The sequence below is a fragment of the Lactuca saligna genome, chromosome 3 (assembly GCF_052625555.1).
Source record: "Lactuca saligna cultivar CGN05327 chromosome 3, ASM5262555v1, whole genome shotgun sequence".
NCBI lineage: Eukaryota > Viridiplantae > Streptophyta > Magnoliopsida > Asterales > Asteraceae > Lactuca > Lactuca saligna.
Window position 1 is genome coordinate 33,942,432 of NC_136419.1, and position 24,242 is coordinate 33,966,673.

Consider the following 24,242-nt stretch of genomic DNA (forward strand, 5'->3'; position numbering starts at 1 on the left):
GCATGATAACCGCGAAAAAGAATGAAAAGTGAAATGTGAAGGATTAATGTATTGTCGCCTTCACTACTCAAGAATAAGATGACAATTAGGGTTGCACTTTAAATATATAAATATCATTATAATCTATAAATTAGTAATTAAATTATTGATATATATTAAATTAAATGTATATTAAACCCAACCCAACCCAACCCATTTAAAAAAATGGGTTAGACGAGTTGACTAATTTAACTTAAACAGTTGAAAAGTCTCAACCTAACTCATTAATTTTGGGTTGGGTTCGAATCGGGTCGCTTCTTGCCTACCATACTTCCACTTATTTTATTGTAAGTCATAGAAAAGTCTTTTTATATAAAAAAAATTGTACTTTCCAAAAATAAAATCTTACGGCAATCTGATAAGTTTTTACACAACCTTCAAATCATGCCTTATTGTATATTGAGAATAGCATAGAAAACATATAATAATATATTTATTTGTGTTTTGCTCCAACAACCACTAAAGTTTGCGTAGAATCAATTGAGCACCATATTGAGGTTGTAGAGTGAGGATCATTTGTGGAGCATGTGCGTACATTGGAGAAATATCAAAGGAAAAACCTCTTAAAATCATAACAAGTGCTAATTTTGCTTCCAGCATAGCAAAGTTTTGACCGATACATATACGTGGACCCCCTCCGAAAGGGAAGTATGATGCTTGTTCCTTAGTTGCCTTTGACACACCTTCTGCAAATCTCTCAGGCTTGAACTCTTTCACATCATCACCCCACATTTCATTGTCATAATGTAAAAGCATCATATGTAATTGGAGGAATGAACCTGCTGGTAAGGTTATGTTTCCTAATGTAGTTTCTTCATGAATCATCCGTCCCATTCCTATAACAGCCGGGTATAACCTAAGTACCTCTTGCAAGATCATATTAATCTACAAAATAAATAATCAATAAAAAACTCTTGTCAAGTACAATAATAAAAATGTGAGGAGGAATGTGATCGTGTTTTCGTTTATTTGTTGCGAGTGGGCATCATATTCTTGCATTAAAAAAATATATTGATTCGCCTGAGCACATTTTTTAAACTTGAGATTTAGTCTGGTATAAAATACATCACCTGATTCATTATGCGTTTATCTAATTAATAAACGGTTTGGTAAATCCAATCACTAGAAGAAGAAGAAAAACTTACAACTTTTAGACGACTTAATCCGTCAATATCTGGTTTTCTGTCTCCAAATACTTTTAAAACTTCATCTCTAGCACGATCTTGCCAATTTGTGTGTTGGGCTAACAAAATCATTGTCCAAGCGAGCAAATTTGCAGTAGTTTCTTGCCCAGCAAAATAGAAAAGTTTGCATTCTTGAATGACTTCTTCGGTAGTAAGTCCGAAATTGGTGTTCCCTTGTTGTTTGATTTCTTTGTAATTGGAATCCAATAATATGCCCAATAAATCGTCGCTGTTACTTTCCCCGGCTTTCATTGTTGTCACTCGTTTATTAATAATTTTGTTTATTGTAGCCCTCACTTCTCGGTCAATCTCTTTCATCCTTCTATTATTTTTTGTAGGTAAAAATCTAGAAAATCGTAATTAAATAAGCAAACAGTTTTTCATGATTTTTTTTTTTTTTTTGGAATGATTAAGAGGCTAAAAACCAAAATTATTATTGGAAACTATGCTCACCGGGAACCTGGAATATACAACGATTGTATAGCCTTCATAACCAACTCTGTTTGTTCTATTTGAAGTTCGAATATCTTTCTTCCTTCCTGATAGCTGCTACCAAATGCTGTACGTGAAATTACATCACTAGTAAATGTTTGGAGATGAGGATACACATCCACTTCACATGATGTTTCTTTCGTTAATTCTTCCCATTTGTTGATCATATCACTGCAACTAATGTAAAAAGCTGGCACCATATGCTACAAAAAGGAGCATTAATCGAATCAGGGTTTATTAATTTTAATTACATATTGACACTTTTGCTCTGGTAATCTATAAAGAAGATGAACCTTAAGCTTTTCGACATGGAATACAGGATTGATAATCTTTCTATGTTTTTCCCATTGATCAGCATCAACATCTGCTAGCCCTCTTGCTACCAACTTTGCCAACGGATTTCCTCCATTTAACTTTTGAAATCGAGAATAATTTGCCAAAATCTGTCGTATTAGTGCAGGTTCTGTTACGTGCACAAAAGGTCGTGGGCCCATCCATGTGTAGAAATTCTTTCCTTTACCTGAATACAAATATCCAACGATACATAATACAGATTGTTTGAAAGATCAGATTACACCTTCTTGAACAAAACTAATATAGATCGTAGCCTTTATATTCAGGATCTTACTGTTTGAATTTGAGGTGAAACGATCCACCTCTTAACTATATATTTTCGGCTTATATATATGATGCTTTGCAGTTTGCATATAATATGTGTATGCTAAACTCATATGGAAAATTTAAAATCTCAATGCTCATATGTATACATTACGTACCATAAGTCTTAGAAGAGTTGTAAAGATATGGCATGACACGTGGGACGATATCGTCGGTGAGATTTATGGGTTTCAATTTGGCATCAGCGGTCATCTGCACCATCTCTTTTATGTCTCCGTATAGAAATTTGTATGGAGTTCCATTCAGACCTTGTTCTCTCAGGAACTTGTCCATCTTCTTCGGTTTCAACCAGACCCAGTTGAAAAATCTCCATCCGTATATCATCACTATCACTCCAACAACACATACCACTGTGTTGATCATACTAAAACTTAGCTCCATTTCTAAAGGAAGTAGGGTGCTTTTCTTTTCTCTAAGTCTGAAGGTGCACACTCTATTTATAGGTTCAAGATCTGATAAGTGATAACAGGTACGTCAAAGAGAAATTGTACTTGATTTTGACTTTTGGGTTGTTGGTGACGAATGAAGGGATATCATTTATCGATGGATAATGTTCAATCATGTCCCTTGTGTTTTAGTTATTATGTTTATGGTCCATATGTTATTGTTTTTCAATAGTCTCCCGTATAATATGTAATTGAAAATGTTATCCATTATTGACTTACATTTTTACAATTAAGTCAATTACATCACTCATTTTTAGCTTGATCAATTGGTATATTTCATTATCTTCTCATGGTTTTTTTAGTTCCGCTGTCAATTTCTTACTGGAGATAAGGACCCAGATGAAATGCATGTAGTAATTTTGGAGAGAACGTAAAGAAAACTAATCTTTAAGCCAGATATGCAAGTTATTGATTACGTCCTACTTGCTGCACAAGATAGACTTGCTGAGCAAGTCTTTTCCTTGCCATATTCTTACAAGTTGAGAGCTCCTTCTTTTTAAGTTTAGTTTTGAGATATTATTAAATAATCAAAATTTAAAAAATATATCATAAATATAATTTATTTTTGGCAAATTAAATAATCTAATCTATATATATAAGTTTTTTTTTACAGAAATAGCAATCTTTTTAGTTTTTTTTAAATAATCACTTTTTCTTAATGATTCATTCCGGACAATGGTTCACATTTCAAAATATTTTTCAATTTCTTTTCAAAGAATGTTTCATTCCGAAATGCTCTATCTCGGACAGGATCTTTAAATTTTAGATTTTTTTTTCCCAATTTATTTTCAAAGGTTGCGGTTATTTTTTTTCATATTACCATTAAAAAATTGTTAGATTACTCGACTTCCTTTTATTTTAGTATTTACGAGACAACCAACATGTATGGAAAATTGGACTTGAGTCCGACCCAACCATTAATAAACGTGTACCAAATTTAGTGAACCTTCTTTCTAATGCAATTATATAATGTACATTTAGAAATAATATTTTGGATTTATTTACAAAAAATGGCACTTGATCTTGAAGATGTTGAGACTTTAGAGGTTACTTATTGTTTCCTTTATTTATTTGTGTGTTTTTTTAATACGGTACCAACTTAGAAAACATAGTCCAAAAATATTGAAATCATGTTTGGAAGGTGAAGAAAATGTCAAAAATAGTTTGTTATTTTGTATTCAAAACCTCAGAAAGTTACTTATTATTCATTAGTGACCCTCTTATAACCTAAAAACGGTTATATGGTTTTGCTCATTGCCTTTAAACTGCATTCCGACTACTCCAAAATGATATACCTTATTCTGAAATGCAAAGAATATTCCAGAATACATACAAAATTCAGAACAAACTCTAGAATGATTTCCTAGCCAACATCTATTTTGAAGTTAACCAAATTAGGTGGCTCGATATTTTGCATGATGGTTCATTCACAGCTTCTCTTACTAAGTCGAGCAAACATGTTATGATTGACGATATTCTTGGTAATCTACAACACCGAGCGACATGTGAGTCTTTTTTCCAAAAATCATACTTCGGTAGGTACGTGGTTTAATATTCATGCCAACATGGAACGGGGGCCTTTGCTATGCATTATATGTTTTGCAAAGAAGTGTTGGATTAGGTGTTTAGGCTCATAACTATAATTGGTATAAACTTAAATTGATAGCAACATAGTTCTTTTTAGTTGTCCTCAAACCTAGCAACTCGACAGGATGATTTTTGTAGTCATCTCGAGTTCTTCCCCTTTGAACCAGAAGTATGTGAAACATAAACTGAAAACCGTAAGCACGAAGCTTAGTGATTTCCCCAAAACACCACATACCAAACATATCAAACATATAATGGGCCCCACTCGGCATCAGGCCCCACCAGGCATCGAGCCCTGCTCGGAATAGATTTTTCAATCATTAGGTCCCACCTGGCATCGGCCCCCGCCCAGTATACATACAAACATATAAATGCATTCAAGAATCACAAAGATAAATAGCATATAATGTAATCATCAGGCCCCGCCCAGCATCGGGTCCCGTCCGATATACATATCAAATATCATACATGCAAGAGTCACGTAGACAACTAGCATCCTATTCATAAGAATCTATGGGTCAGCATTGGTGCCTTTTATCAAGGATATAGAGCCCAATACGAAATCACAACAGCCCAAATTAATCACAATAGCCCACATCTATACAACACATTTACAATTCCATGTATTCGATTTATATATTCAATTGTATAGTCAAATATATCCTATAATATCTCCTATATGTACTCCTGTAGATCCGTTCATTAGAAGCTTGTAATCTGCCTATATAAGGCATGTAAATATTGGAATATAATCAAGTTCTTCAATCATAATAATTTGTTTTTATATGGTATCAGAGCTACAATAGCCCCTAAGACTATCTCAATTTCGATCGAACTTATCCTCCATTCTCATCCCACTTTCGATCACCATGTCAAGTGTTGTTGAAGTCACAACCCATACCCACTTTCCAATAAAACTTACTGCCAACAATTTTCTTGTCTGGAGGAAACAAGTTGTTGCAACCCTAACTAGGTTAGGTCTTGAAGGCTATGTCAATGGGTCCACAACAGCCCCATCCAAAACGCTAACCACCGAAAGCACATCAAAATCAAATCCGACATATACCCTCTGGTATCGACAAGATCGAATCATTATTGGTGCACTACTGGGAAGTTGCTTAGAAACCATTCAACCTATTGTTTCCTCTACCAAAACTGCACATGAAGCTTTCAAACATCTCACATAAAGCTATGCAAGTGTTTCCAGGTCTCGAATTATTTCATTAAAATCAAGATTAGCAAACAATCTCCATGACATGAAAAACATTGTTGATGATCTTGCATTAACTCAAAGTCCTATCGATGAAGAGGACTTAATTGTCCATATATTGGATCAGCTAGGTGAAGACTACACGCATATTGCTTCTTCCCTTAAAGTTTGTGACACGCCCATCAAATACCCTGATCTCTTTGACAAACTACTTGACCATGAGCGAATCCTAAAAAAAACCCACGCCTCATCAGTCATAGCCACAGTTAACAATACTCAAAAATACTCCAATTGCTATCCACCAAAATCAAACTATGATCATCGAAACCAACATAGGTTCAACAACAACAATAATTCAAGCCCAAGACGTCTCGTCCCCTTGGACAAAACAATGGAGGTAACAACTACCAAAGAGGTAATAAAAACACTAGTTACTGTCAATACTGTAATATACCTAGACACGATACTAAAGAATGCAAGAAGCTTGCAATGTTCCTTAAAGAAAACAATATCAACATCTCCATGAACTCCACAACTAGCCCTATGGTCAACACCACTACAACAAGCTCCACCTCCACCACACCACCATGGATGTTTGACAGTGGAGCATCTCATCACGTGGCATCCAAATCAGCTTCATTCCACACCCTGTCAGAATATGGAGGACCTGACGAGATCGTGTTAGGAAATGTTAAAGGACTATCCATCTCTCATATTGGTCACTCTATTCTTCCCACTTCTTTCCGTACTTTAAACTTACACAATGTTCTATTCGTTCCTCAGTTGCACGATAATCTTATTTCAGTGGCTAAACTCTGCAAATATAATAAAGTTTATGTTGAATTTTTTTTCCCCACTTCTTTCTTATTAAGGACCTACCCACGGGCACAATCCTCACGTGGGGAGTGAACATCAATGATATCTACTATGCAACTATCTGCTCACTTCGAAAGCTTCCAAGAATAAACTCTACTGTCTCCTAAAATAAATCCATCAACTCCTAGCACCACAAGCTCGATCATCCATCTACCAAAATTTTAAAGTTTCTTTGAAATCGTTTAGGACTATAAAAATTCAACAAGTTCTTTTCCTTTTGAGTCGTGCTCTATAAATAAAAGCCAAAAATTACCCTTTGGGCCAAACTCCTTTACAACCACCAAACCTTTACAACTGGTGTACTCAGATGTATGGGGACTAGTACAACTTTTAAATGATTGTTATACCTATTATGTCACCTTTGTTGATTTTTATTCACGGTATATCTGGTTATATCCAATGAAACGCAAGTTTGATGTTTCTACTTTGTTTCCTCAATTTCATAATTTGGTCGAAAAATACTACAATACCCCTCTCGTATCTCTCTTTACTGATAATGGAGGGGAATTCATCAAACTAGCCTCATATCTCAAACAACATGGAATATCTCACTTTACAACACCTCCACATACTCCCGAGCAAAACGGTATTGATGAGAGAAGTCATAAACATATAGTCGAAACCAGACTCTCACTTCTCCATCATGCAAATCTGCCTCTCACCTTTTGGACCCATGCTTTTCAAACTGTTTTTCACCTAATCAACCGACTTCCTATACCAGTCTTACACTTCAAATCACCATATGACAAACTTCACAATACACCTCCCATATATCACAAACTTAAACCTTTCGGTTGTCTTTGTTATCCATGGTTACGCCCTTACTCCATGACCAAACTTCATCCAAGAGCTGTGAAATGCATATTTCTTGGTTACTCATCCTGAAAATCAGCTTACAAATATTATGAACCTACTTCCCATAAACTCTGTCACTCACGCCATGTAGAATTTATTGAGCATATATTCCCTTACCAAAATGAAACTGAAACTATATTTCCCAAGGCTGATGATTTTTGTTCCTCACCACCCTCACATATCGATACTACTACCAGCTCCTTAAATTTCCCATGCAGCCCTACGCAACCCATCACACATATGATACCTATTGATACTCAAACACATGCATCTACATCATACCTTATGCCCAATGATCCACCATCACCACAACCTGGTCCATCCTCACCACCCTCACCTCAAATTGCTCCATCTCTGCCACACTCACCATCTACGACACCTTCTACTGTCCACTTGAATTTACCATCTCCTCATCCACCCCCTTCTTATAACTCATCGTCCCCAAAAACCAAATCCCAAATACTTCAATAAAAATCTTGTTAACACCACCACTATTCATCCTATACCACCTACACTTAAAACCTTCTACTCATAACCAAACACTCAAATATCCAAAATGGAGGAGTGCCATGGATTTTGAATTTAATGCACTTCTACAAAATCAAACCTAGGATCTTGTTCCACTACCATCTCATACTCCTATTGGCTGCAAATGGGTCTTCCTCATTAAGCGCAACCCGGATGGCTCTATATCAAAATACAAAGATCGATCACCTCGTTGCAAAATGCTTTCTCCAATAATACAAGAAAGACTACCTTGACACAATGTCTAGTCACTAAACCGGTTACCATTCGTACCATCCTTTCCATAGCTTTATCAAATAATTGGCCCATGTGTCAACTCGATGTCAACAATGCCTTCCGACATGACACCCTTCATGAAGAAGTTTTCATGTCTCAACCACCGGGATATGTTCATCCTCAATATCCTACTCGTATTTGCAAACTCAAAAAATCTATTTATGGATTAAAACAAGCTTCGAGATCTTGGTATATTGAACTCACTACCTTTCTTCTCTAATTCAGATTCAAAAAATGTCTAGCCGATGCCTTATTATTCATTTACAAACATCAAAACATTACTTGTTATTATATGGTGTATGTTGATGACATAATGCTAACAGGAAACAACAACAACTTCCTCAACCATTTTATCACAACCTTAAGCACAAAATTTTCTCTCAAAGACCTTCGTATGCCTCATCACTTCTTAGGAGTTGAAGTAATTTCCACACCTACATGTCTCTTTCTTTCTCAACATCGTCATATCCAAGATATTCTATACCAATTTCACATGGAAGGTGCCAAAGATGTTACAACACCTTTAAGTGCAACTGAACCGTTATCCATCACTAATCAGTCACCTACAGTTGATGCAACTCCTTATCATAAACTAGTTGGTTCTCTTCAATACTTAGCCTTCACACGCCCCGATATATACTTTGTCATAAACAAACCATCTCAATTCATGCATAACCCTCTCCAAACTCATTAACAAGCTCTCAAACGTGTCCCACGTTATCTAAAAGGCACGATTCACCATGGACTACTCCTTAATCGAAATTCCTCACTTACGCTCTCGACCTTCTCCGATTATGATTGGGGTGGAGTTCACAGTGTCGGTCGCTCTACAACAACCTATTTGTTGTATCTAGGTACCAATATTGTGCCATGGAAATCCACACGCCAAAAGATAGTCTCTCAATCATCTACAAAAGCAGAGTATAAAGCCTTATCCACTGCTTCAGCTAAACTTATTTGGCTCAAAAACTTACTACATGAGCTTGATGTACCTACAACCACCACCCCCAACACTATTTTGTAACAATACAGGTGCTACGTATCTCTGTGTAAATCCAGTCTATCACTCTAGAATGAAGCATGTGGCTCTTGATTATCACTCTATCAAGGAACAGATTGCCTCTGGTCTTCTCAAAGTATTGCATGTTCACTCTAAAGATCAGCTAGCAGATATGTTAACCAAGCCTCTTACTCGAGCACCATTCTTGAAAAACAGATCCAAGATTGGTGTCTCCGATGGGTTCTCCATCTTGCGAGGGCATATCAAGGATATAGAGCCCAATACAGAATAACAGCAACCCAAATGAATCACAATCGCCCATAGCTATACAATACGTTTATAATTCCATGTATTCAACTTATATATTCAAATGTATAGTCAAATAGATCCTATAATATCTCCTATACGTACTCCTATAGATTCGTTCATTAGAAGCTTGTAATCTGCCTATATAAGGCATGTAAATCTTGGAATATAATCAAATTCTTCAATCATAATAATCTATTTTTTATACCTTTGACCCGCCAAACACAGTGAGGAAACTCATCTCAAGCGTTATGATAACTAGCATTCGGGTCACGGCCCTGAATTATGAAACAGGTTGCCATAGAAATGATTTACCTTTTATCTTATTTGGTCCACGAATAATAATAATAATAATTGTGGGTCTGATATGTATAATAATAATAATCTCAAATATGTGAATCCTTAATTTAAAAAGTGAAAATCTCAAATATGATAACATAATGCAAAATAATAATAATAATAATAATAATAATAATAATAATAATAATAATAATAATAAAATTAAAAAAATAATAATTGTGAATCCTTAATTTAAAAAGTGAAAATCTCAAATATGTATAGAGTCTTTGAAGAAAAAGAGTGATGTGGTTTCTAGAACATACCATGAAAAGAAGATACTTAATCGAAGAAAAAAGCAAAGCAATAATTTTGAGATGTAGATAGAGGTAGCAAATAGAGTGAACAGTCCGATGAAATCCTAAGATTAAAATTCGGAGTGTCGATGGACTGTTGAAGTATATAAAAAATCTTTATAAAAAACAAAATATAGTACAAAGCACAAGCAAACATAACCTAATTGAAACAAACAACCAAAAATAAAGCAGAAGTACTAACCAAAATCAGACCCACAATTGAACAGCAGATTGAAAGCACCAAATTGGAGAGACAGAATGGAACGACAACCAACGTCGTCTTCCTATAAAACATCCGACCGTGGCCTTCAAACAGATGCAAAAACTGAAGAGATACCGACGCATCGACGGTAAATTGAAGCCATCCATTTTTTAAAAATTACATAAAATTGAAAGATTAAATGGAGAAGATGACTTAGATAAAGAAGACACGTGTCATCAAAAGAGAGAGATGGAGAAGCTGACTTGACTCCAATGAAGCGGAAGGTGACCACAAAGGAACAAAAACAACTATCAACCATCACAAAACAAAAACAGAAAACCACTTACAAAACAAGAAACAATTGTTACTATTCCTAAGCACGATGTAATTTTAATATGTATATTAATGTACATTAAACCCAACCCAACCGTTTAACAAAATTGGTTAGATGTGAGTTGACCTATTTACCTTAAACGGTTTAAAAGTCCCAACCTAACCCATTAATTTTGGGTTGGGTTCAAAATAGATTGACGGATTGGATCATTTCTTGCCTACTCTACTTCCACTTACTTTATTCTAAGTCATAGAAAAGTCTTTGCATATAAAAAATTGCACTTTCCAAAAATAAAATCTTGATGGCAATCCAATAAGTTTTTACACAACCTCAAAATCATACCTTAATGTATATTAAGAATAGCATAGAAAACATATAATAATATATTTATTTGTGTTGTGCTCCAACAACCACTAAAGTTTGCGTAGAATCAATTGAGCACCATACTGAGGTTGTAGAGTGAGGATAGTATGTGGAGCATGTGTGTACAATGGAGAAATCTCAAAGGAGAAACCTCTTAAAATCATAACGAGTGCTAATTTTGCTTCCAGCATAGCAAAGTTTTGGCCGATACATATACGTGGACCCCCTCCGAAAGGGTAGTATGATGCTTGTTCCTTAGTTGCCTTTGACACACCTTCTGCAAATCTCTCAGGCTTGAACTCTTTCACATCATCACCCCACATTTCATTGTCATAATGTAAAAGCATCATATGCAATTGGAGGAATGAACCGGCCGGTAAGGTTATGTTTCCTAATGTAGTTTCTTCATGAATCATCCGTCCCAATCCTATACCAGGCGGGTATAACCTAAGTACCTCGTGCAAGATCATATTAATCTGCAAAATAAATAATTACTAACTCTTTGTCAAGTACAATAATAAAAAAATGAGGAGGAATGTGATCATGTTTTCGTTTGTTTATTGAATTAAAAAAATATTTTGATTAGCCTAAGTACATTTTTAAATCTAGATTTAGTTTGGTATAAAAAACATCACCAGATTCATTATGCGTTTATCTAATTAATTAACGGTTTGGTAAATCCAATCACTAGAAGAAGAAAAACTTACAACTTTTAGACGACTTAATCCGTCAATATCTGGTTTTCTGTCTCCAAACACTTTTAAAACTTCATCTCTAGCACGGTCTTGCCAATTTATGTGTTGGGCTAACAAAATCATTGTCCAAACGAGCAAATTTGCAGTAGTTTCTTGCCCAGCAAAATAGAAAAGTTTGCATTCTTGAATGACTTCTTCGGTAGTAAGTCCGAAATTGGTGTTCCCTTGTTGTTTGATTTCTTTGTAATTGGAATCCAATAATATGCCCAATAAATCGTCGCTGTTACTTTCCCCGGCTTTCATTGTTGTCACTCGTTTATTAATAATTTTGTTTATTGTATCCCTCACATCTCGGTCAATCTCCTTCATCCTTCTATTATTCTTTGTAGGCAAAAATCTACAAAATCATAATCGAATAATCAAAAAACATTACCTGAGTTTTCTTTTTCTTTTTCTTTTTTTGGAAAAAGTAGGGAGACTAAAATCCAAAAAATTGTTAAAGGAAAAGCTTGCTCACCGGGAACCTGGAATATACAACGATTGTATAGCCTTGATAACTAACTCTGCTTGTTCTTTTTGAAGTTCAAATATCTTTCTTCCTTCCTGATAGCTGCTGCCAAATGCTGTACGTGAAATTACATCACTAGTAAAGGTTTCGAGATGAGGGTACACATCAACTTCACAGGATCTTTCTTTGGTTAATTCTTCCCATTTGTTGATCATCTCACTACAACTTATGTAAAAAGCGGGTAACATACTCTGCAAAAAGGAACGCTAACGGAATCAGTGATTGATTAATTAATTTTAATCATATATTGCCACTTTTGGTCTGGTAATTTAAAAAGCAGATGAACCTTAAGCTTTTCCACATGGAATGCGGGATTGATAATCTTTCTATGTTTTGCCCATTGATCATCCTCAGCATCTACTATCCCTCTAGCTAGCAACTTTATTAATGGATTTCCTCCTTTCAGCTTTTGAAACTGAGAATAATTGTTTAGAACCTCTCGTATTAGTGCAGGTTCTGTTATGTGGATCATAGGTCGTGGGCCCATCCATGTATAGAAATTCTTTCCTTTACCTGTACACAAATATAGATTGTTTGAAAGATCAGATTACACCTTTTTGCACATAATATAGATCGTAGCCTTTACTGTTTGACTTTGACTCTTTGAGATCAAACTGACCACCTGTACATTTGGGTCTATATATATATATATATATATATATATATATATATATATATATATATATATATATATATATATATATATATATATATATATATGATGCTTTGCATATAATATGTTTCTGCTAAACTCATATGGACAATTTAAATGCAAGGTACTAATAGTTTTTGAAACAGCATCAGCATATAAAATTTGTCGATCTCAGTTGGAAAGACATGCTAACAGATTTCATTCGGTCAACATCTACTATTTATCAAAAAAAGAAAAAGTAACTTTCAGTTAAAAACTTTTCTAAAAATTTCCTTCGAAAACCTCAAAAAATAAGATCTACTATCAATGCTGATAATATGTATACATTACATACCATAAGTTTTAGCTGAGTTATAAAGAAAAGGCATGATACGTGGGACGATATCATCGGGGAGATTTATGGGTTTCAATTTGGCATCCGCAGTCATCTGCACCATCTCTTTCATGTCTCCATATAGAAATTTGTAGGGATTTCCGTTTAAGCCTTGTTCTCTGAGAAACTTGTCCATCTTCTTCGGTTTCAACCAGACCCAGTTGAAAAATCTCCATCCGTATATCATCACTATCACTCCAACAACACATACCACTGTGTTGATCATACTAAAACTTAGCTCCATTTCTAGAGGATATTGATCGAGGTAGGGTGCTTTTCTTTTCTCTAACTATGAAGGTACACACTCTTTTTATAGGTTCAAGATCTGATACTAAGTGATCACAGGTAAGTCAAAGAGAAATTGTAATTGATTTTGACTTTTGGGTTGTTGGTGACGAATGAAGGGATTTCATTTATCGATGGATAATGTTCAATCATGTCCCTTGTCTTTTAGTTATTATGATTATGGTCCATATGATATTGTTTTTAAGTAGTCTCCCGTAAAATATGTAATTGAAAATATTATGTATTATTGACTTACATTTTTACAGTTAAATCAATTATATCACTCATTTTTAGCTTGATAAATTTGTATATTTCATCATCTTCTCGTGGTTTTTTAGTTCCGCTGTCAATTACATCACCCTTTTTTAGTTCCGCTGTCAATTTCATGTATTTTTTTAATGGGACGTAAGGACCTAATTAAATGCATGTAGTAATTTTGGAAAGAACGTACAGAAAACAAATCTTTAAGCCAGATATGCAAGTTAATGATAAGTTCAAGTACCAATGTTGTATTTTACATTTAATACTAGTAAACTAGAGATGGAGATCTCGCCCTATCCGTTGGCTATTGAGATTCACGTCCTACTTGCTGCACAAGATACACTTGCTGAGCAAGTTTTTTACTTGCCATACTCTTACACGTGGACAGGTCTTTTTTTTTTTTTTTTTTTTTTTTTTTAAGATTTAGTTTTAAAATACTATTACACAAACCAAAATTCAAAATATATATAACAAAATATAATTTATTTTTGGGAAATTAGATAATCGAATCTATATAAATAAGTTTTTTTCTTTGTTTTTTTTTTTTTAAAATAACAATTTTCTTAGTTTTTAAAACTAATCACCTTCCGAATAATTCATTGCGGACTTTTGTTCACATTTCAAAATACTTTTCAATTTCTTTTAAAAAAGTGTTACATTCCGAAATTTATTTTCAGATTTCGGATTTTTCTTGAAATTTTGGAGTTTTTTTTAATTTTCTTTTTCCAAAATCCGAAATTTTTGTTCAAAATGTTGATCCGAAATCCGGAATGTCGTTCTAGGATCATTCACAAAAATGATTTTTCTTGGTCCGGAATATCTATTTCAGACAAAATGGTTATTTTTGTTAAAAAAAATAAATAAATAATTTGTGGCCAACCAACAAATCCGGAAAATTTGATTCGAAGCCGACCCGACCATTAATAAATGGGTTCCAGATTTAGTGAACCTTGTTTCTAATACAATTCTATAATATATATTTAGAAATAATTTTTTATATTTATTTATAAAGTAAAAAGTGGCACTTAATCTTGAATATATCGAAACTTTACAGGTTACTTATTATTTCTTTTGTTTATTTTTGTGTTTTTTATATGGTACCATCTTAGAAAACATAGTCCAAAAATATTGAACTGATGTCCGAAAGGTGAAGAAAATATCCAAAATATTATGTTATTTTGTATTCTAAACATTAGAAAGTTACTTATTATTCATTAGTGACCGTCTCATAACTTATAAAGTTGGTATATCATGTTGTTCGTTGCCTTTAAAGTGCCTTTCGACTATTCCAAAATGATATACCTTATTCCGAAATGCATAGAATATTCCAGACCAAAACACACACAACATTCTAGAACAAACTCTAGAATGATTTCCTAGCCAACATCATTTTTGAATATAACCAACTTAGGTGTCTCGATATTTTGCATGATGGTTGGTTCAAACCTTCTCTTCTTACTACATTGGATAAAACTGTTATGGGTGACGATATTCTTGGTAAGCTACAACACCGAACGGCATGTGAGGCTCTTTTCCGACGCTCATACTTTGGTAGGTGGCTTGAATATTCCTGCCAACATGAAAGGGGGGCATTTGTTATGCAATATATGTTTTGCAAAGAAGTTGTTACAAACACGTGATACAAACCTTTGGGAGAAGGAATTTTTTCTAACAACAAGGTTCTAATTTGGTGATTATTTATTAGTTGTAGAGTCTGATTAAGAGTTCTGGTTATAAGTGTTTCATGTGGTTAAAGAAAAACGGCTTGATTAGGTTGGAATATATAAATAGTGTATTTAATAAAACCATATATGAGTTATCAGACACACATGTGTTCCTGGTGTGTATGTTGTACTTGTTATACAAAGGGTTTTTGTAACACCCCGTTTATTTATTAAATAAATAAATTAATTAATGAACGAATTGTAGCTCTAAAATAAATAATTAAATATCAAAAGATGGTTTTGAAGAGCTAATTGTCACAATTTTAGAAGTTGGGGGTTAAAAGTGTAAGTTTGGATTTATTTTGTAAGTCTTTATGAAGGTAGGGACTAAATGGTAACTTCCGGGACATCATTTGAAGAGATTTTGGGGCTAAGGGGCTGTTTGGTGAATATTGGACCTGAATCGTAAGGGATTTCAATGCTGGGGGTTGAAATGGTAAAATAAGGACTATGTTTGAAAATGAATTTTGATATGAGGGACCGAATGTGTCAACATGGATTAAAGTTTGAGGAGTCGGGTATATAAGCTTTGTGTTGCCCTAACCCTAGCTGTGTTTGTCCAGCCGTCATCTTCTTCACCCTTCATCCTCAACTCCGTCGCCGCTACCTCCCACCATGCCTCTCCTGTTTGCGGCCGCAATCTCACAACCCCATCACCGGTCATCGCTTCTTTGCCTGTTGAAGCCGGAAGACCACCGAGATGCCACCGCTGTGGTTACAGCCGCAGGTGAACCCGAGAACGTTGAAGACTGCCGCCATGACCGGACACGCCCCCTCCCACCTTTTATTCGTGTGGTTCGTCATCACTCACGTCACCGATGTCAAGAAAAACCGTTGTTCCATCCTCTTCTTCTGTTGCTACGGTAGTTATGGTTTCCAGTGGTGGACTGCCACCACTTTCCCCACCGTAAACGCTCTTCTATTTCCGTTTATGGTTGGACCTGCCGTGTGTCGCTGTTGTCGCCGTCATATTACACCCTCGTCGTTGTTTTGTGCCACTATGAGGGGTGGTTGGGCTCATTCACGGCCAGAAGTGATCCATGGTGTTTATGTGCAATTGTGATGTTGGTATGAGGCTACTGGAATGGTTGTTTGGCTGGAGATCCGAAGGAAGACCCTACTGCCACCACTGTGTGGTGATAGCTGCCACCACTCGCTGCCGCTGACCACCACAAGGTGGTTATGTGTGGATGCTAGTTTAGTGTGTGTGTGTGTGTGTGTTTGGGATGTTACAAGTTGGTATCAGAGCCTTGGCTTGAAGGATTCGGGAACACTCTCGGGTGTGTCTGAACTCAAACTAAGGACTTGGTATGAAAAAAAATCAAAAATAAAATCATTTTATAGAAAGGAGTATGAAAAGAATTTGAAAAGATAAATGAATCTTGAAAAGAACAAAGTGTGTGATGCGTGCAATTAGCTGAGCTCAAGTTAGTTTCCCAGAATACTCATATATGTTGTCTGTTATGATTTGATTATGAATCTGTGAATCGCATGCTAGTTAGGGCTAGTAGAGATGCATGTGTATGTTGTATGAGCTGGTAGACTTGCATGCTAGTTATGAGTAGTCAGCAATAGGTTGGCTTGATATGAGATGCTTGTAGCCGCGAGAATATTTGATGCCATGCTGGAATGAGAATGATAATTGGTATTTATAATTGCAATGTGTATGCTTTTAAAATTGTATATAGTTAGGATCTTATAGCCTTAGAATAATTGATTTGGCCTTATTTCATGCTCCTTGTTTGGTTGTGGTCCTAGGGTAGAGTCTATTATTCGACAGTCTATTGGATCCTGTTCTGTGTATAATTTGCATGCATAAGGCAGCTGACAGTGAGGATTGATGGATGTGGATAGCACGAGCTGCGATATGTGGACTGAATGTTTTATGGCGGTTCTTTGGGTCGGAGTGCAATTGCACGAATGCTGCTTGATTTGTGCTTTGTGGAACCCTTAAGTGATGGGAGTCGGCTAATAAGTGGATGTGACGATATCCAGGAGGTAGATGGTTGGCATCATGGGGAGTTCTTCAGCAGCTGATGGAAGGGCGAGGTTGGGAACCTAGGAAAGCCTAGGATGTGCTCCAGTGAGTTATTGGGGAGGTTTAGTGAGGTTGGAAACCCAAGGGGACCCTAGGAGGTGCTTCAGTGGATATTGTGTTGTTGTTTAGCGGATGTTCAGTGAATCAATGGGTAGGTGACTTAGAGGATTCGGGAGGAAAGTATGGATAGGTGTGGAAGGTAGTATGGGCCCGTGCTACTGAAAGCACAGGATCCATACTCGAATCAGTGAGAGTCTTGGAGAATCTAAGAAGCCTGGGAAGGAGAATCCTTGATTATGATTGGAATGTGGGAATAGTTGCTATGCAGAATGCGGATGAGCACGCAAGGGGAAGGACCAAGGTTCGGTCCCGGCTCCGGTAGTGAGCCAGATAGTGGAAGGACTTCCAGGATTTTGAGTTCGCCTTGGATCTCTTGTATCAGGTGCAAGGATTGATTATGCGATCTTTTGCACTTTCGAGATTGGGATACTAGGTCTGAGGGATGGTTAGTAGTCCGGTATAGAGCAGAGGTTGCTCCAACTATTACAGTTCAGCCGTTGACGATTGAGCTGGTGAGTGTGCCAGGGTGCGAGACACTGATTGATATGATTTTTAGAGCTCAAGATCAGGGATTGATGTGGAACACATTGGGAAGAAGGGAATCATATCAGGAACATGCTTTGGAGGGTCTCGGAAGGAGACCCAAGGGTTCGAGTCAGTTGTGAGAGGCCAGCAGGGTCGGGTTTAGTGAGGTACTTGCATGAAATTGCACGAGGGAGTTTTCGTTTCGAGGGTTTTAGTAAGTGTATCTTTGATTGTGTTGCCCTGTTTATGTTTGGACTATACATTCAAGCATTCGTCATATGCCATTTGCATACTGTGAAATACAGAGTGGTTTGTGAAAGGTTGTTTCTCTCTTTGCTGATCTTGAGCGCTCGATGTTATTTGGGTCTAGGATCGAGATCGGTTCCGAGAATGATGCGGAAGGCCTACGAACAAGAATGGTGACTCAGCCTTTGTGCTCGATTCGGCTTTTGGGAAGCACCAGGAGAAGTGGTTTATTGTTGAGACTTTGGTTTGGGCATCGGTTATTTGGACATCAAGATATAGGTGCGGCATCATTTCAATGCGTCTAAGACTATTAATTTCACTAGGATTCGGGAGGTGTTTGTCTTATCTTCAGGGATTGTGTGGCCTTTGGGGGTTTATGCCCGTAATAGAACACTTGCATGGACAAGAAACAGGTTATAAGCAGTTGGTTATTAAAGAGTAAGAAGGATTGGGAATCCTTCAAATTTCATGTATTGCGAAGACTTAGTTGAATCTAAGTGTGGGAGAACCGCGCAGGTATTCAGGACAGGGACATGTATGAGACCGAAATGGACTTCTCGAGGAAAAAGGAGGCCCAAGTGGCTATTTGGTTTGATGGTTGTGCGAGTTTGGAGTTCAGTAGAACTCCTAAGCGTGTGAACCGCGTCTTCTTGGGGGCTTGATAGTAGAATTTGGGGAAGCAGGTTGGGGCTCCAGTCATGAATGGAGTTCAATTCGGGTGTTCAGTGGAGTGCGTGCTCGACTCTGTATGCGTTTGAATCAATAAATTAGGGGTAAGGTATTGGGCTACGGTTGTGTTAGAATGAGGGTGTTGTAAGACTACAGGGGAGCCGTAGCATTCACTAATGGCTAGTTGGTATGGAAATGTTGTAAGACTACGGGGGAACCGTAGCATTCAGTAATGGTCAGTTGGTATGGAAGTGTTGTAAGACTACGGGGGAGCCGTAGCGTTCACTAATGATCAGCTGGTATGAGAGTGACGTAAGTCTGCGGGTGTGGCCGTAGCATTCACGAGGTTAGCAGATAGTGCTGGAGTGATGTAAGTCTGTAGGTGTAGCTGCAGCCATCTGTCTCTATTGCTGATTGAAGGGGCATTGGAATCGAAGTTGCACAGGCTACCTGAGAGATCTTAGAAATGGTAATGTCAAATTGTATGACTCTACTTCAGATACATCCATTATCTAAATTTATTAAGTTCCTTTTCATAGATTCTTAGTACATGATGTGATGATTTTCATTATGATGTTTTGCAGAATCTAAGAGAATGAAGGAAGCTTAAGAGCAAGTAAAGGCTAATTCTGATATGAAGAAATGGATTTCAATCATGTGGTTCAATGATCAAGATTTGGAGCAGCTACATAGGAGTTATGGTAGATTGCTTAGGAAAATTTTAGAAACATAGTTTTCATGTGTATTTGCATTGTAAGGACAAGTTTTTCTGCACATTATCAATAAAGTAAAATTTTGTGGTTTATCTTATTTACTTTATGATCACTTGCAATGGTATTTATGAAAATTGGTGTTTATATTTCTATTATTAGAAATGTGGAAAATGGATTTGATTCTTAGTTATATACCTTGTAGCAGTGTCATAATTTACCAAATAAGGAAGGATTCTCATCACCCAAGGTTCAATTGGACGGAAACTTGGAAACATACGATTTGAATTGTGTGATGTATGAGAATCTTGATCTTTCGAAAATTAAGACTAAATTCCTTGCGCACGTGTATATGTGTGTCAAGTGAAGGACTAAAGGATCTAGTACACATTGATGTGAACTAGTCAAATCCACCACAAAGGAAAATAAGTTTATTCGTCATGATTTACTGATGGTTTAGTAAATATGGTTATACTTATACGATTAAGTGTAATTCTGATTCTTTGAAAAGTTTCAAAGAATGGAAGAACGAATAAGAAGAATCTTTTAGGCAGAAAGATAAAAGTTTCTCCAATCTGAAAGGAAAGGAAAGTACTTTAATATCATGTTTTATGATCATCCTAATGATTTTGGAACCATGTCACAATTGATCCTTCTAAGGACACCTTAGTGCATTTGTATGACTAAGAAGAGGAATCTTGAATTGTTGAAATGGTTAAATCAAAAGGATAGGTCATGCAAAGTGCAATTTCCATGGGATATCACCATTTTCACATTTTTCCTAAAGTAACTAAGATTAGGAATTTATAGAAATTTAGCTACTTTATAATATCATTATACGTATCAATGAGGATTAATGTCCTATCCTACCTGTTCGGCTAACGACCCTTCACTAGTCAAGAGAGCGGTGGGTAAGAGTGGATATCCAATGATGGTCATATTATAGGTCACTTCCTTAAACACCCCTTATAGACTAGCTTCGTGAATGAGGCTTACTAACGGTAAGACTGACTTGTCTTATACACACACAGACACACACACACACACACACACACACATATATATATATATATATAAGTATTAAACTTTAACATTATAATAGTATAGGGTTGAATTTTAAACTTTTAAAATTCTAGGGTTCAGAATTAAAGTTTTATAAATGAGACTTTTCGAATTCCAAAACTTGAGGACAAGTTTTGAAACTCTTCAAAAAACTCTTGAGTTTTAGAATTTATGTTACAAAAATGAGACTTTCCAAGTTCCATAACTTGAGGACAAGTTATGAACCTCTTCAAGACCTTTGGAATTATATAACTTAAAGATTTAGTGTTTCATGAATGAGACTTTTCATATTTCATAACTTGAGGATAAGTTATGAAACTCTTCAAGAAACATTTAGATCAATTTTTAACTAATACAATTATCATATAATTTATTATTTACCAAATTTGACCTAATACTAGTCATATAGCAAAATAATTCCAAAATTTGCAAACAATTAGTTTTTCACAAATTCAAGTAATTATCTTAAAAATTGATAAACATCATGTTATTGGATGGGGATAATCATTAACATATTAGTAAAATCGAATTTTATGAACCAAAACAGTTTGTGGTAATGATCATAATCCAAAACAGGCCGAAAACTTGGAAAAACTGCAATCTGATAATCCAACTCGTCGAGTAAGGCAATGGACTCGTCGGGTTCCATCACCAGATTATCCAACTTGTCGAGTCCAATCATAGGACTCGTCGAGTCCAACAGTCAGTTTCCAGAAATGTCAATTTTCAGCTTTGAAAATCAAACAATTGCATCAATATAATAGAAAACACCCTAGGCTCTGATACCACTATTGTGTTTATGTACTCTAACATTCCTATGGTACACATACAACCCTAATGCTTTGTATCTAAGTTTTCTCTAATTATACATGCAATATTCATTTTCCAAAGCATGAAACCTAACTAGCATGCAAAGGTGTGACAACCCTATATTTTTCCAAAGCAGTGTAACACTCAAAAGTCTAATACAACGAAACTATTTGGAATCAACGGAATTAAGCTCAAAAATAAAGTGTTCAAAATCTAAAGTTGGGATGCATCAAATGATAGATATCGTGCCAAGGTTTCCAAAAACATAAAGAACATTCAAAACCGAGTTATAATGAAAAGATTACGACTACTCAAATATTCACGACACACCCGATAAAACATTATTTAACGTAAAAAGAGAAATTTCAATAAAATACATTTTAGCCTTAAGTATCTAAACAAAAGTCGTAGATTACGTTAAACGGTGAACGTGCATAAAAATATCGCCCAAATTGGACCTCGTATGAAGAAGTTACGAATTTTCAAAGTTTTGTAACAGTAGTAGAGAGCTAAAAACTCGAATTGAAGATCGAACGATATTTAGCTAACACAACCTAAACGAGAGTTGAAGGTCTCCACATCAAGAGTAAGATGATAAAAAGACAAACGAAAACAGACGTCGGATAAAGAAACTATGAATTTTTAACGGACTTTAGCAGTCCCGGCCTATTAAAAACATAGTATTAAAAATAAAGTCAAAACTAGCCGACGGAGTCTAAATGAAAATTGTAGAGCATAGTCTCACCTACGCGTGGATATAAAGAACGCGAAAAGGAGCCCGTACGCAAAAGTTACGGAATTTAGAAGATTGAAGTTGGGATTGCGCCCAGCGTACTCAGGTGCAGGGTCGAGTCCCATCGGCTGCAAGCTCTACGCCTAGCTAGACCCGAGTCGTAAGCCATGACACAAAGTTACGCCCAGCGTACTCCGGTGGTATGCCCAACGTACTTGTGTTTTCAGCTCTATATATAGAAGGCATAAGCTCCAGATTTTAGCACACCCCTCTCAAAATTTCACTCACTCTCACACACTCTTACGTACCAGAGACCATCCCGACACCCTTGGTTCCACACTCGAGCGCCGACGAAGGTTCTACGCTACCGAGATCCCCGAGAATCTCGAAGACGTAACTTTCCGCAGTCGAAGTTCTGCCCGACTCTAGCCCCACTCTCTTCAAACCGAATAGGTGAGTTCATACCCCTACTTTTCAAGTCTTTTCATGCTTTAAGGGGGGGAATACAAGTACAATACAAGAAAACGTATCGTTATAAATACAACATCTATCCTACTTTACGTATAAAGTTTAGTATTTTACCAAGTTATTTTCATCAAATGGAACATACTTTATGAAAAACTATAATGGGTATAGTTTGCGAGTTATTCATACATTCTTACGTATACATATTGAAAAACGAAATACTTTCATCTAAAGTAAAACAAAGACTTTCTTATCGTGAATCTGTTTATACTATGTGATGTGAGATATTCAACTTCAACGTACTTTCTAGTATGCATTTCAAGTCCTGTATTATAAACCATAATCTCTTGGAGGGAGAGCGTGACACTTGTGTATGGATCTATATGGGATTGACAACCCCACACCTAAACTGTTAGCTACAGTTAGACCGGAAGGTCTGGGGTGACAAATGTCATAACACTACAACACCTAAAGAATGTTGTTACACGCAGTCTGTATCGATAGTATGGTTATAAAACTCACAAGAAAGTATAAAAACAAACTTGATTTACAAGACTCATAAATGCATTCAGTATTTACTTTATTTTGAGCACAAGATTTATCTTTATCATTTAAGTACGAAAGATACTAATGACCTCCAACTTTGGGAACTTTTCAAAACTATATGTAGAAAATATTGGATTTTCTGGAAACTACATTCATCTACTTTCTTCCAAAATGACATACTTTTCAATACAAAAACTCTTATGAATTCACCAACTTTATCGTTGACACTTTTTCGAAACCACTTGTATTTCTCAGGGAATCGGTAATACAAGTAACCACCAGCTTTTGAAGAAGGAACGCTATGGCATTTATTATCAAACATTTTAAACCATCTTATTGTAATATTCTTTTTGAAACATGTATAACGCAACAATGTACGTTTTCATTATATATATGATGGTTGTGTTACTTTCTTTACGATATTCAATTGTTATGATACTACGTGAAGTCATCCACCCCCGAATGTTTCCGCCATTCTGGTTTGGGGGTGTGACAAAAGGTGATATATGAATCATAAAAACTAGTTAGAAGATTACCTTGTGTAATAGCTTGTAGAAACTTGGCCTTAAGAGAGCTTAGCACCTAGAGTGTGATGCCTCAAACAAGTCACAAACACCAATAAACAATTAGATGAATATGAGACTCTAAAATCGGCTAGCTCTTCTTAGAATGCAAGGGTGGTCGATTTTAGGGCTTAGGTTATACATTTATAGTGTAGAATTCCAAGAGTCATATGTAACCCTAATTCTTACACTTAAGCTTATGATCCAACACTTTGATTTTGACTAACAATTCATGGGTTATCTCATAAGCTT

General features: G+C 36.0%; 2 protein-coding genes across 2 annotated transcripts; both read right to left on the reverse strand.

The window, feature by feature from the left end:
- Positions 1–367: 367 nt before the first annotated feature.
- On the reverse strand, positions 368–2,889 carry LOC145035109 (cytochrome P450 CYP72A219-like). The gene is made up of 5 exons (XM_078983697.1): positions 2,492–2,889; positions 2,009–2,235; positions 1,677–1,918; positions 1,185–1,569; positions 368–924 (listed from the first exon to the last, which is right to left on the reverse strand). Exons 1-5 carry the CDS (start codon positions 2,772–2,774, stop codon positions 499–501), a joined length of 1,563 nt encoding a protein of 520 aa, XP_078839823.1. The 5' UTR covers positions 2,775–2,889; the 3' UTR covers positions 368–498.
- An 8,086-nt stretch (positions 2,890–10,975) lies between these two features.
- On the reverse strand, positions 10,976–13,660 carry LOC145035110 (cytochrome P450 CYP72A219-like). The gene is made up of 5 exons (XM_078983698.1): positions 13,255–13,660; positions 12,555–12,781; positions 12,218–12,459; positions 11,713–12,097; positions 10,976–11,481 (listed from the first exon to the last, which is right to left on the reverse strand). The coding sequence occupies exons 1-5, from the start codon at positions 13,535–13,537 to the stop codon at positions 11,056–11,058; spliced, it is 1,563 nt and encodes a 520-aa protein (XP_078839824.1). The 5' UTR covers positions 13,538–13,660; the 3' UTR covers positions 10,976–11,055.
- Positions 13,661–24,242: the final 10,582 nt, after the last annotated feature.

Coding starts and splice junctions, on each gene's coding strand:
- LOC145035109 (XM_078983697.1), bottom strand. CDS start 2,774: ATGGAGCTAAGTTTTAGTATGATCAACACAGTGGTATGTGTTGTTGGA. Junction 2,236..2,491: donor CAACTCTTCTAAGACTTATG/GTACGTAATGTA, acceptor ATTTGTATTCAG/GTAAAGGAAAGAATTTCTAC. Junction 1,919..2,008: donor TCCATGTCGAAAAGCTTAAG/GTTCATCTTCTT, acceptor TCCTTTTTGTAG/CATATGGTGCCAGCTTTTTA.
- LOC145035110 (XM_078983698.1), bottom strand. CDS start 13,537: ATGGAGCTAAGTTTTAGTATGATCAACACAGTGGTATGTGTTGTTGGA. Junction 12,460..12,554: donor TCCATGTGGAAAAGCTTAAG/GTTCATCTGCTT, acceptor TCCTTTTTGCAG/AGTATGTTACCCGCTTTTTA. Junction 11,482..11,712: donor GATTAAGTCGTCTAAAAGTT/GTAAGTTTTTCT, acceptor TTTATTTTGCAG/ATTAATATGATCTTGCACGA.